The sequence below is a fragment of the Alexandromys fortis genome, unplaced genomic scaffold (assembly GCF_014885135.2).
Source record: "Alexandromys fortis isolate MF-2015 unplaced genomic scaffold, M_Fortis_MF-2015_v1.1 scaffold_93, whole genome shotgun sequence".
In the NCBI taxonomy this organism is placed as follows: Eukaryota; Metazoa; Chordata; class Mammalia; order Rodentia; family Cricetidae; genus Alexandromys; species Alexandromys fortis.
In genome coordinates, this window is record NW_026067970.1 from 884,175 (window position 1) to 898,810 (window position 14,636).

At 49.3% G+C, this 14,636-nt stretch overlaps 1 protein-coding gene across 1 annotated transcript in view; it reads right to left on the minus strand.

The window, feature by feature from the left end:
- The window catches only part of Gsdme (gasdermin E), a 49,948-nt gene that overhangs the window by 12,100 nt on the left and 23,212 nt on the right, over nucleotides 1-14,636 (minus strand). The window contains 4 exon segments of the mRNA XM_050155535.1: nucleotides 1,496-1,623; nucleotides 3,282-3,446; nucleotides 9,192-9,312; nucleotides 11,186-11,357. Of these exon segments, the coding sequence (XP_050011492.1) occupies nucleotides 1,496-1,623; nucleotides 3,282-3,446; nucleotides 9,192-9,312; nucleotides 11,186-11,357 (586 nt within the window).

Here is a 14,636-nt window from a genome sequence, read left to right on the forward strand (position 1 = left end):
GGCCCTACTCCCACCTTCCCAATACCCCATGCACTTCACCACCTCCAGGTAAAGCAAGCACTGGGCCCTTTCCTATACTTTGATGCTATCCATGGGCCTAAATTTCCTCCTAAGGACACACTAAGGTGAGCCTTGCCCAAGTGCTATCCTTCCCCAAGGAAAGGAAAAGAGTCATGTAGGAAATGTTGGGCAGAAAGAACCTTTCAGACCAAGACAGGCTATGGAGTTTTACCAGACACCAGGGACAAGCGGCTACATACCAAACTGATGAATGGGACATAAAAGCAGCATTCCTTCCTGGATCTCACACTAGAAACACCTCTAGACCTAGAGTGTCCCCAGCCTGCCTTGGCAACTTTGTCCCTCCTCACAGGGCTGCTCTGGAGTGGGATGGCACACTGCCCATGAGCCTGTTCTGACCCCTGAGCTAGCTGTACTCGACACCCACCAGCAAGCTGATGCTTTGCCAGCATCGGACAGGGCAGATGCGACTCTTTCCACAAGGGACCAGCCTGACATTTTCCCCTAGGAAGGAGCTATTTTATGGAGTAAAAGTCATGGGACTGGAACATTTATGTCCTTCCTGAAGGCAAACTGGACTGTTTGGACAACTGCAATTCTGCCCCTTGGTTACCAAGCTCTCCAATACAGTGTCAGATCAAGAGGAAAGATAATATATGAGTGGCTCTCTGGACATCTAAATCATTTGAGCAGTATAGGAAAAGAAGAAGGACGAAAAACATCACAATGAAAAGAAAATTTTCAAAGCTTCAGCCTCATTAAGAACAAAAAAATCTGAGCTCATAGAGGGTAAGCAGCTGGCATCTCCCTCAAAATCTGGCTGTTGCAAAACAGCAATAAATACCTACTTATCTGTTCTAAATGGGACCGCCGGCTGACAGCTCTACCACACAGCCTCTTCCCTGTGAGCTGAATGAGTGTCCCCCTGCAGTCTCAGAATGGGGCCTGTTTGGAATGAGTCTTTGCAGGCATCAATAAGGTGAGAGTCTCAAAGCAAGAGCACCCTGTACCTAGTAATGGGGATCCTTAATAAGTGTTGTGTCTAGAGGAGACCCCAACAAACAAGGGAGGACAGGACAGAGTAAGAATGGAGCAGCTACAAGCCGAAGAATGACAGGAGCCACCAGAAACTGCAGGGAACAAGGATTCTTCCCGGGATCTTTCAGAGGGGTATGGGCCTGCTGCCACTGTCAATTCTGGACTCTGCCCTCCAGGTCTGGAAGAGAGTAATGTCTGATATTTTAAAGCCCCACGCCTGTGGTCATGTGTTATAGCTCTAAGAAAGTCACTTATTCCTTTCTGTCTGATGTCAGCTACAAGTTTATATGGTGAAACTTAATTTCAAATCATCCTAAAGCCATCCTAAGGAGTCTAGCCTGTGCACATTCTAAGAGCAACCAGGTACAGACCCAAACTCAACACCCTTCCCCGCCTCTCACCCCTACCCCTTCTCCCCCACCTCCTGCTGCCTCACCACTTGCTCCAGAGCCTTGAGGAGTTCCTCGTCAAACAAGACTGTCTGCAGGAGGCAGAACAGCGCCATCTGCTGCTGGGCAGGTAACTCTGCAAAGGGATGGAAGCTTCTCTCCAGGTGTGCAGCTGCTGTGGAAGCAGAGCAGATGCAGGGTCAGGCCTAGCTCCCAACCTGCCTCTCAGTCCTTCCAAAGGACTCCAGGTTCAGAGTCAGCTGTGGGGCTCAGAGATAAACAGTAGTACCCTGGGTGGCTCTCAAGAATCCGGGAAGCTACAAGAAAGAAAACGGAGACAAGGAAGCCCACTGTGATACCCCAGGCCTCACCTGTCTCTGCCCATGCAGTGCTAAGCTTGACCAGGTAGTTCCTGGAAGCCACTTATGCTCTTCTTTGGCGTGGTAGCTATAGGAATACATCCTCAAGACTGAATCACTGAGCATGAGCCACACTGGTCCCCAAACATGTCCTTCCTGGCACTGTCAAGAGATGCACTGCTGCTTGGCATGCTTCCTTTTCAGTGCACGGTGAAAGGGTCAGCACTCAACATGCATGGCAAACATGGCTTCCACTTCCCTCCCCGTGCCTTCCACTCCTGCTCAAGATGAGCACAGAGTGCACTCTGCTATGCCGCTTACACCCTCCACAGGAGGCCTGGGAGCCTCTGCCCTATAGTCCTCTTTCCTGAGGACAGTCAAAAGTTCCTAGTGAATTAAGCCAAAAAAGATGGGCTGGGATGGTGCTTTCCTACTGAGGGCCGCAAGCTGATACAGAAATGCATGGCCTTGCTGGTGGACATCTAGGAAGCAATTGACAAAGAACTCCTGAGCCACATCTTCAAACTCTCCCCTGGAACACAAGTCAGTCTTCTTCAGACCCTGCCTAAAAAGAAGGGCTGTCCTGGTTAACCTAGAATCTGAGGGCTCAAATACCAGGCCAGAGGGCCACCTACACCTGCCACCATCCCCAGGTTCCTAGGGTACTCAGCCAATAGGATGGACAGCTCAGCCTGGAGTGGAGGAAGGGAGTTCCTGCCTCACCCGCTTCTGCAGGGCAACTCCAGCTCAGTCACAACTACATCTTATAAATAGACACCTCATGTTTAGTCAACTCTTGTCCCAGGAAAGATCTACCTTAAACCCAGGTCTCCATCACCCTGTCCTCCAACACTGACATTTTATGACAGGAACAGCATCCTCTGGTTAGGGATTCACTGAAGCCCCAGGGAGGAAGCTCGTTTCTTGCTATGCAAGGCAGAACATATTCTGAGCCAGGCCTGGCTTCTGAGCTCTGACCTCATCTCGTTTCTCCTTTTCCTCACCCAGTCCCCTACTGCACATTGCTCTCCTGCACTCAGCAAAGCAAACCAATTCTGAAGCAACAAGCTGTGTGGAGCAAAGAGAATTGTTATGGCCAGTTCAGGGGTATGGCCCCTCTGCCATGTGGGTGAGGCACTTCCGTGGCATTCACCATGCTGACAAAGAGCAGCTGCCATGCACTGAAGCCCAGGATGTGGCAGAAGTGACAGAGACCCTGGGGTCTCCAACTCTGCTCATTACTGCCATTCTCAGTAGTCAGGTTCTGTGGTCCAGGGGAAGAAAACTGCCAGGCACCAGGACAGCACACTCTTTGGCCTCCCACACTGACCCACCTAGGGTCTCTCTTCATTTTTCAAAACAGTAACCAAGAACTGGCACTCCTTAAGATCCAAGGGGATCTTGAAGATAACATCACCTCTAGGGAGAGAGGGTCCACTTCTCTATCTGTCCATAACTATGCTGCGAGCCATACCTTGTTTTAAAATGTGTAGTGGCCCATCCTGGGGAGAGGTTCCTTGACCCCCATCCGGCATGTCCAGGAATGCAAATTCTCTGTAGGCCAAGGGGTCCAAGTAGACAGAGTCAACTTTCTTCTCATGTTCAAAGCCACCATGCTTCCCTTGGAGGAGACAGAATTCTGTAGTGGGGAGAAAAGCCCAAACCAGACACGGGTCAGCACAGCTCACCCACATCCCATCACCTTTCCATAGCTCAGGCTGTGCTAAAAGACTATGGAAAGGCTTTTGTTTCTTTGCATCTACTTTTTGAGGCAGTCTGGGTTGAATGAGAAGTATCTCCCGTAGGCTCATCGTTTGTGCATTTGGTCCCCAGTTGGTGGTATCGTTTGAGAGGTGCAGCCTTGCTGTAGAAAGTGTCATCGGGGTGGGCTCTGAGAGTTACAGCCTTGAGCTGTGATCATCCAGTGTGATCTCAGCCTCTGCCCCTCCATGACAGACTCTTCTTTACCTGGGACTGGAAGCCAAAGGACACTTCCTCAAGTTGTCTTTGGCCACCGTGTTTGTCACAGCAACAGAAAAAGAACTAGTAAAGAGGTTTGCTATATAGCCCAGCCTGACCTCTAACCCCAGATCCTCCTGCCTCAGCCTCCCAAGTGCTGGGATCACAGACATATGCTACCATGTCTGCTCTCCTGAGGATTTTCACACTAGGTCTGATGAAGCATCGCGTGGCAGACAAAATAGCCCCGTCTGCACGACAGCAAGCTTAGGAGTACCCAAAGGCTCCTTCTGTGTCCTTGTTCTCTGAGATGAGGAGGGACCTTGCATCTCCTGGAGGGTGTGCCACCACTTCAGAGAAGGGTCTGAAAACCTGAGCATCTGTTCTCCACCACATTCACACCCCTTCACTGTAAACTCCTTTGGGTTCCACATCCTAGTGACATCACGGCGAAGGAGAACCAGAGAAGGGCTCCTGGCTAAAGCAGAACCCAATCAGTCACCTTCCAGCAGAAGTTCTTTGGGCCAGGATCTAGATACCCTAGACAAGAAGAGCACTGGGGCCCAGGGCTCAGGAGTGGCAAGGTGTTTCCAGACAAGGATTAACTTTGGGGAGACCAGACAGTGGTGTAGGTGATAAGAGATCAAGCTGGGGATACTTGTGTGGCAAAGTTCATGCTGGGAACAGAGGCACCGCAAATAGTGTTTGAGCAGGTGAATGGAACACTCCGATTTTGGTTTCAAATCCTCACTACTAACTACACTGCAAGGCAGAAGAAGACATCGGACATGCTGGGTGAGGAGAAGGGAGTTGCTTCAGTCCCACCACAGCCCCAGACAGAAGCGTGGGACTGGAAGGCAGGGTGAGGACAGTGTCACTGCTGGGGGCATCAGATAGCTGGAGGATTTACACTGCAGAATGAGCACATGGCTGCTGCCCAAGAGCAAACCCAGCTCCACAGTGATGGATGGTGCCTCTGATTAGACCTGTGAGAGGTGTTTAAGGGGGGGTTTCATGGCAGCTGAGAACACAAGGGTGGAGGAGGGTTCACAGTGACTTACAAGATGACCAGGGTGGTTATCCAGGGTAACGTTGCCATAGGCAGGAAGCTTGAATGGGCATTTCCTTTCAGCTCCCACAGGCAAGAAGCATGGACAGGCATCTCCTATAGGACATGCTCCTATAGGACAGCTAGGGAAGCCATCCACAGTAACCCTGCCTGAGGCAGGAAGTGTGGGCAGGCATCTCCTTCCAGTTCCCACAGGTCTGTTGATGAGACTACATCAGAACATTCCATGTGGAGTGATAGGAAATGCAGAAGGGTAGCAAAGGGGAAAAGCAGTTTTGAAGTCGTTGTGGACCCAGTCACAACATGCAAAGGTGTGGCGCTGCCTCCAAGGCCAGGGCATAGGAAATGAGCCAAAGACAGTGATGGGGATTAAGGGGGACAGCAGAAATCAGAAAGCACGAAAAGAGAAGCCCCTGGGAAAAACAGGCCACCCCAAATGAGCTATAGGCAGCTTGACAGGAAAGAACTTCTTGCCTGGTCTCTAGCCACCAAGGATCCTCCCAGAGTTCATAGCCATCCCCTCACATGAGCCACGTGTTCAAGGACCTTAGAGAAATGACCACATTCACAGTAGCTAAATAAAAAACTAAAATGTACTAGAACTGAGTTGATAAAAACAATTGCAGTTACGTGCACACAATGGACTAGTACTCATCCACGAAAAGGAGACCCATGCAGAGATCTGAAGAGCGTTAATCCCCAGACACAAGAAGACAAACGCTGTGAGATTGCATTCATATGTAGACTCTAGAACAGTGAAACTCATGAAGCAGAGGAAAATAGTGATAGTCAGGGCCTATGAAGTAGAGGAAATAGAAACACGCTGCCTAAATGACCCAAAGTTCCAGCTATGACAGAAGGGCTGTCATCAAATATCCAGAATTGTAACAAGCATTAGTAATGTTGTTACCATGGGAACAAATGTGTGGGTTAAAATGAATGCTAGGGTTAAAAGAGTGGAGATGGGAGTCCGGGGAATGAGAAATAAAAGGGCTGCAGCCCAGCAGTCAGGAGCACTGGCTGCACTTCCAGAGAACCAGGGTTTGATTCCCAGTATTCACACGATGGTCCCTAACTCTAGTACCAGGGGTTCTGGGACCTCCTCCAGGCATACATATGGTGAATATACATTCATGTAGGTCAAATACTCATACACATAAAATAATCTAAAAGCAAAAGCAACAACAACAAAATAAACCAAGACGTTCACAGCATCAGCAGTGATGCCGCATTGTTATCTGACTTCAAATTAACCTATGTGCTCAGCAACAGACGGACAGAACACGGCACATTTACAGAAAGGAGTATGACTTAGCCATTGAATCAACAAAATTCTATCGTGTAGGACAACATGGACAAACCTGGGAAACAGTGTAGGGGGAACCTGAGTCAGACACAGAAAGGTAAACAGCGTGTTCCCTCGCTCACGCCAAGTCTAAAGGATGCTGCTCTTCCAGAAGGCAAGCAGAGCAGTGCTTCCCTGAGACTGAGAAAGGGACGGGCTGAGCAGACAGGGAGCACAGCCTCCACTGGGTAGAGGAAGCAGACTTGGCTGTGGTTAACAGAGCAGTGCAGATTGCAAAACAGCCTGTGACGTTATCAGACGTTCTTATCGAAAATGATAAATGTGTAGCAGCAGGGTGGCTCCGTGGGTAAAGGTGACTGCCAACAAGCCTGACAACCTGAGTTGTGTGCCCAGGACCCAAATGGTGGAAGGAGAAAACTGACTCCTTCAGGTTGCCCTCTGACCTCCACAGGCAGGCCATGGCATGCATACACACATTCACATAATGCAGAAATACAAATAAATAAATGTGATCATTTACAAAGGTCCCAACTAAAACTAATATAACCTAAATGCAAGCATGCAAGCACACACACACACCAATTATGTGACGCACTGGCTGGGTAAATCAGTGTGGTTGGGGTAATCACTGTGGATATGCTATCATAGTATTGTACTCTTAGATACTTACAGTGTTTCCCAACAGCCTCAAGAAAATGGGAAAGTAACACAGTGATCTATCAGTCAAATCTACCTACGAAGCCCCCAGAGCAACCATTCACATCCGATTGGACCGTACAAGTGCACACCAACACGGCTAATCACATGCTGGTACTGGGAACAATCGGGTCACCTTCAGGTGTTTGAGTGCAAACAAGCAGAGCAGGGATGGGGGTAAGAAGGAGAAAGTAGAAAAAAAAAGGGAAAGAAGTGGGAGGGAGGAAAAGAAAAGGAGGAGAAAATGAAAGAAGTAGTGCGTGGGTGTTGGGGGGCATCTGAGGGTGGTAGCATAAGTCTGTGATCCCATATTCGGAGGTGGAGGCAGGGGGGATAAGGAGTTAGTTCAAAGCCATCCTCGGCAGCATAGCCAGTCCAAAGCCGGGATGGGCTACATGAGACTACTCAACTTTTTTTTTTTTAAATGTTGTGACCTAGATGCAGTGAGCTTCCCTTACCTAACAGTCTTGGTTTCTTAAAACTGCCACTTTCTCTCTGTCACCTCAGGCCAGTCATTTCCACTCCCCAAAGCACAGGCTTCTCTTTGGCTGGATGAGCAAGCCAGTGTGCGGGAAGGGGGGGGGGGGCAGTGTTTAGTCCCATGCCTGTTCAGACCCTCGAATGTACACGAGTTAGGTGATGTTAGTAGTGATCTGCTTCCCACCTGCGCAGCAGAGCAGGGCAGCATGTCACGTGGTCTCCAGAGGCCTTCTACTCCCCTTACCCACTTCACCAAAGACAGGCAGGAGAACGGCAGACAGGCACTGCGTAGTCTGTTCTCGAGGTCAGAGGTCACACTTAACAAGCATGTACAGTTACAATGACCATAGCTGCTCATCCGCCAGACTCAGCAACTGTCGCACTGACTGTTGTGACTGATGCCTTTACCTCTACCCCCAGCACACACGCTCCCCTATGCCATTTTGGAAGCAAACCACAGGCAGACAATTCAACTGGGACATTTTAGAAGAACCTTCCAACAGATAAAACCATAATATCACTATCCTACCCAGAAAAGTTAATAGCCTTTGATGATGTTACATTTTCCCCATTCTTGCTCCCAACAAAGCCGTCAGGTAGCAGTCTCGCTGGGAAGAGGGAAGGGGCCTTGAGCATCTAGCACAGTGGTTCTCAGCCTTCCTCATGCCATGACCCTTTAATTCAGTTCCTCATGTTGTGGTGGCCGCAACCATAACATTATTTTCCCTGCTACTTCATAACTGGAAGCTGGCTACTGTTGTGAGTTGTAATGTAAATATCTGTATTTTCCAATGGTTTTAGGCAACTCCTGAGAAAGGCCCCTTCAACCCTCAAAGGGGTCGCAACCCCCAGGTTGAGAAGCACTGATCTAGAGTAAGCAGAACGTTCTAAGAAAAGACAGCCCTCATTTTCTTCTACCAATAACAATGACACGTGATGCCAGAGCAAGGTCAGATTGCAGGATGGGCTCCGTGTTGGGAGGGAGCATGGAGCCCTAGTGAGGATGATGTTAACAGAGAAGTCAGGGTGGTTGCTGAGTTACCACCATCTTGGGTACTTCCCAGACCTCGACTAGCTTAGCTCCACCCAGGGCCACCAGGGACGCTCATTCCCTTCTGGGTAGGTGGCCTATGGAGTTTTTTTTTTTTTTTTTTTTTTTTTTTTCGAGAAAGGGTTTCTCTGTAGCTTTTTGGTTCCTGTCTTGGAACTAGCTCTTGTAGACCAGGCTGGTCTCGAACTCACAGAGCTCCGCCTGCCTCTGCCTCCCGAGTGCTGGGATTAAAGGCGTGTGCCACCACCGCCTGGTGACCTGTGGAGTTTTAATTGAGAAATGTCCTCTACAATCCTGGGCACTTGAGCATTTAGTCCTCAGTAGGTGGCACTGTTTGGGGAGGTTTGAGGGCTGTGGCCTTGGAGGAAGTGTGTCGCTCGCTGGGAGTGGGATGTGAGTTTAGGGGCTCACACCACTTCCAGCTCCCTCTGCTTCATGCTTGCAGTAAAGGATGCAAGCCCTCAGCATCCTGTTCCTGCTGTCGTGTCTGCTGCTTCCCCAGCGTGATGGCCTTCCATCCCTCTCGACCTGTAAGCCCAGACAAAAACCCTTTCTTCTGAGAGCTGTTCAGGCATGGTGCTTTGTCATGGCAACTGAAACATACCTCCATGGGGCCTTAACCTGGGGAAGACTCAACAGCTTCACAGGTGATATGGCCGGCTCCAGAGCCCATGTTCCTCCCACAGCCGCAGTGACGCCTGAGGAGCGGGAGGTGCATGCAGCCAACTCCCCAGTGACCCCCAGATCCTATGACACTCTCACAGACCTCTGCTACCTGCCCCTTCTCTCTTGCTACCAGGGCATATACCTCATGAGGACTCACCAAACTGGCCATCCTGTTTCACATACAGCTCGATGACGCCACAGGCAATGGTGGTGGCGGCAGGGATCTCCAGCACCACACTGGAGTCCTTGATGACAGTCCCATCCTCCATCGCTGACACCTGTGGGCAAAACCATGCACCCCTTATATACTCAAGAAGACTCTTGGCTTCTTCCTGTCACCCCTAGGCTCAGCCTTCTAAGAATTCTGGGGAAATAGCCACAGAGTTAAGGAAAGAGAAGGAGACAGCCAGCACTGGTACCTGGTGCTGTGGGTACGATGCCTCACCATGGCGTTGGAAGCCATGACACAGGACACGTTTTGACAACATACCAATTGCTATACCACTGTGGTCCCACACTAAGGTGATTAATGGAACCAAAAAGTCTCTGTCTCCTAGTGCCGTCGTGAGCACTGTAACACCACTGTAGAGCACATCACTCATGTCTATGGCGATGCTGGTAACAGCTCCCCTGGGCACCTATAGTCACTGTCAGCACGGAACACACGGTAAGGATAAATGACTACGCTACTGGCTCATGTACACTAGACTAGATCTTTAACCATTTTACAGTATTTGAAGAGTATATTCCTTAAGGAAGGAAGGAAAATGGAAAGAAGAGAGGGAGGGAGGAAGGAAACTATAAACTGTGTGCTGAGTTAGGCTGGCAGCAACCGCATGCATCTTAGGTTCACTGCATCCCTCAGGTCCACCATGAACCCCCGCAGACATCTAGGCCTGTGTAAGTTATGTAAGTTACTCCGTGGTGTGACATCACCACCAACCAATTACCTTGTGGTGTGTAACTCAGAGGATAGCTAAGGGATATATGACTGCAGGTAAGTAAGATCAGTTTCCAGTTCCCTTCTTGGGCTTTGAGAAACTATTTTAAAATCCCAGAAAAAATCCCAACAGGATAAAGCTGGGCTAGAAATGCTCATTGAGCTGTTCACACATCTATGGATAATGCTCTGTGCATAGACAGACATTGCAGAGACGTAGGAGAGGCTGGAAGAAAAACCCTGAGATAGGAGGAAGATGGATGGGCAGAACTCGAGTATCAGGCAGGAATGAACCCTTCCTGCAGTACACCCAGGAACAGGAAGCCAGAGATCTATTTGTTGGCCAGTCACTGGAAACAGACAACCCAGCTTAGCCATCTGCCCCTGGCATGAGGATTTGCTTCAAAAGAAGCAGCAGGGCTGGAGAGATGGCTCAGCCGTTAAAGGCTAGGCTCACAACCAAAAGAAGCAGCAGCAGCAGTTGGGCTACCAACTCTCAGGACCAGAGCTTCAGAAGGTGGTGACCATAGGCAGAAGTATCAGCAGGGCCAGCTGAAGCTACCTCTTTCAGGCCTTTCCCCCTCTACGGTCCAGCTGCTCACCTGCCTACCCAGCAGCCCCAGACCTAGCCTTAGACTACATGTCTGCCAGCCCCTGCCAAATACAGTCTTCTAGAAAAAGCCAGCACTACCCAGAAGGAAACTGTTAATGATTAGAGGCCCTGAAGTCAGCTGTAGGAAGTTCAGGGCTAATGAACCAGCTCTAGGGTCAGCTTGGGATCTGGAAGAAACAGTAAATGATAGACAGACAGATCCTCTTGTTCCTGGCCCACCTAGTGCCTGGCTAAACAAGTTCCTTGACAGAAGCACTCTTCCTCCATAAGGGGCCATGCCTGGTCCAGACCCAGCTAGCCACTGGAGCAGTGGTTCTCAGCTTTCCCAATGCTGTGACCCTTCCTCATGTTGGTGACCCCCAATCATATAATTATTTTCCTTGCTACTTCATAACTTTCTTGGAAGGACCGAGGCTCAAAACCCCCTCAGGTCCTGGGTCCCACGGTAACTGAGGCCAGATGCCTGAAAGAGCTCAGCTGCCTGAGTCAGGGAGGTCTTGTTTACTAGAGCCAGCTTGAATCCCATTTTTAACTCCCTGCAGGACAAGTTCTAGCTGAGGGCGACTCCAGGAAAGGTCCCCAAGCTGGGACACAGCACCTGCACAATCTTGGTCTGGATCCCCACCATGCCTCCGCACTTCTCCTCCGTCTGCACATGCTCAGATATTATGCACTTCTGCGTGGTCACAATCTTCTGCGTCAGCACACACAGGACCTCGTTCCTCCTCTCTAGCACCTGCTGCAGCACCGGGTTTTCCAAATTAACCGTTCTGAAAAAGAAAAATGGTCATGAGTAGCCCCATAGCTCCAAGAGACTGACTGAGGCGGGGACCAGAATCTCCTCTTCTGGCTGGAAGAGAGAACAGGGAACATCAGGCTTCATTCATTTCCTAGTGATGAGCGAGGAGGCAGGTTACCTAAGAATGGGCTTAGCCAAGCTCTCCTGCGGCCACTCAGACCAGCTGAGGGACAGGCTGGACACTGGAAGAGTACCAAAGAATTATATACTCTTATTAACTAAGACCCCAGCAGCCACACTGGTTTCAGTGAGGAACAATGGAAACCCCTCCTCCTGGTGGGCCGGGGTGGGCAGAAGGGTAGCACACATTATGGCTAGGCCTTCTCCCTCAAGCACAGGGTAGCTTATGTAGCACAGCGTCTTCTCATAGGGGAGAGGTGGGGGAAGGGCTGTTAATAAGCAAATGGTGGTAGGAGCTCAGACTGAGGCTAAGAAGGGACTGTGGGAAGTATGCATAACCCCTCTGTGGGGTTTCTATCACAGAGACTGGAAGCCATTTGGTATGCGCTGCCGCAGGCCACCAGCATGGTTCCCCCATCCTGAGCCACTTAAAATTCTGTAGAATTTCAAAGCTAGGCCTCACTTCCAGCTATAACTTGATGCTTAAAAGCCAATGGTGAGATAGGCTCCTTGGAGACCCCAGTTAACACCATGGCTGTGGAAGGGCAGGAAGGACACCAGATCCTAGGTGTGGTCAGCATGGGAAGAAGAGGCTCGCCCTAGGCTAAGAGGACAGCTGAGGTTTATCACCTGCAAGCTCAGCACCCGTGTCTGGCCACTAAGGGGCCTCTGGACCATCCTAGGTACACTCAGGGTTCCAGGTTTTTGGAAATATCCCTGAAGTGGACAACCCAGCTGATGCTGGCATTAACCAGCCCATGATCCGCATATGAACAGAGACACAGAGTGGCTCATATACACCGTGGGCCTAGTCAGCCATGGGAAGGAGTCAGCTCCATCAAATGCGACAATGTGAAGGAATTTATCCTCATGCTAAGCAATGTCAGCCTCCATAAAAGGACAAATATTGTAAGAGTCCATGTCTAGGAATGATCTGGAATAGACAAATTCGCAATGATTGTGGAGACTGGAGCACTGGGGCTGGAAGGTGGGGGAATCAGGGGAAACTAATTGCTTAATGGCTATAGAATTCTAGCTTGAGGTGGTGGAAAATTCCAGAGCTGGATAGCGGTAGTGGCTACACCACAGAGAGAATGTACTTAGTGGCAATGAGAATTATTATATAATAATAGTATAATATATAATATGATAATATAATAGTATAGTATATATAATAATATTATTATATAATAATATATTATGAATTAATATATTAATGAATTAATATACACTTAATGACAGACCTGCACGTTTTATAATTTTCCCTAATAAAAAGAAAGACATACAAAACACTGGTCAGTCTTCCACTAGCTAGGGCAATGCAAAAGTATCGCAATATCTATGTGAAGCAAAGCAGGCTCTTAATAAAGCTGCTGGCCGAGGCACTGGGGGATGGCTCCTTAATTCAGCATGACTGAATTGGATCCCCAGTGCCCATGTAAAATGCCCTTAGTGGTGCCCGCAATGATGTAATCCCAGATCTGGGGAGGTAGAGACAATAGGACCCCTAGAGTTTACTGGCTAACCTGTAGGGGAAGCCCCAGCCAATCACCTTGCTTGTAGGGCGGGCCCCTACACTAACCGATTTAGTCAAATCAGTGAGCTCCAGGTTCACTGAGAGACTGTCTCCAAAAATAACATGAAGTGATTGAGGAAGACATCTGATGCCAACCTTGGATCCCCACCTACGTGCACACCCACATTGTATGTGTACTGTGCACACACGCACACACACACACACACACACACACACATAGACATATATACACATACTGTTAGGTTGGGAGTGTACGCCCCAGTCCCTTGCATCTATCCCAGCCCCCCAGGCCTGGTCTGGACTTCAAATCCCAGCAGGCCAGGTCCTGACCACTCCCTGGGGGTGGGGTCAGGACCACTCCCCAGGGTACATAAGTGATCCCCCAAAAGAAGAACACGTGGTCTCCCTTTGTTCATTGCCTGCACCTTCAGTCTAGAGTAGAAACTCTATGGAGTGGGGACCATGTCTATTGTGTTCTGCTTATCTCGGGCCTGGACCAGCACTCAGCGCCCAGAGCGGGCTCAGAAAACATCCTGGGAATGAATGAATAGGTAAATGACTACGTAAATTGGGTCTGTTTCTTCCTTACCTAATTGCCCATGCCACTGACATCTTTGCAGGAGCAACTGGGCAAGGGAGAGAGGACAGTTAAATTAGGCGCATGCAGATGGTGTGATTTTATGTGGAGGGAAACCTAACTGCCGTCAGATGAAGCACGTCACGTGTGTTGAACTAAAAAATCAATTTTAAAAAAGCTGTTAGAGCTCACAAACAAATCCAATAAAGTGACAAGACAAAATAATCAGTGCACAAACCTAGTGCCATCTTCATACCACAATAATGAACGTTCTGGAACAGAACTAAGAAAGCAGCCCTGTGCCAGCCAGGGGTGATAGCTCACACCTGTAACACCAGCCCTCGCAAAGTTGGAGCAGAAGGAAGGAATGCCACAAATTCAAGGTCAGCCTGGGCTATGCAGTGAGTCACAAGTCAATGGATGCGAGGGAGGCCCTTTTGGCAGACATAGAGAGGGAAGAAGCAAACAAATGAACACTAAATTGTGTTAGTTCTAGAGTAATCAAAGCAATCTTGAAGAAAATGCCTCACTCCAAATCACACTCCAGAGCTAGTGGTGTATACACTTGCAGGTCACACTCCAGAGCTGGCCGTGTATACACTTGCAGGGTCGCCCCTGGGGAAGCTGAGGTGGGGGGCTGTGAGTTTGAGGCCCCCCTGGACTACACAATGCATCTCAAGCTCTCCTGGCCTGTGAGACTAGGATAGATGGGTACAGGAACTGGCTAACTCACTAGCTGGAAAGCTATAGTGATTCTAACAGCATGATGTTAGCTGAAAACCCAACACAAAGGCCATGGAAGAGAACAGAGAGCCCAGAAATTAATCTATGATCAAACAGCCACCTGAGTTTTGACAAAGGTGCCGAGAATATACGATGGAGAGAAGATAGTGTCTTTGACAAGCTGCTGCCATAGTTGGTTATGCATATACAAAAGGTCCCGCTTCCCTCCCCTGCTTAAGTCATCTGAAAATGGATGAAGTCCTGAGGGTTAGCCTGGAACCATGACAGCGAGA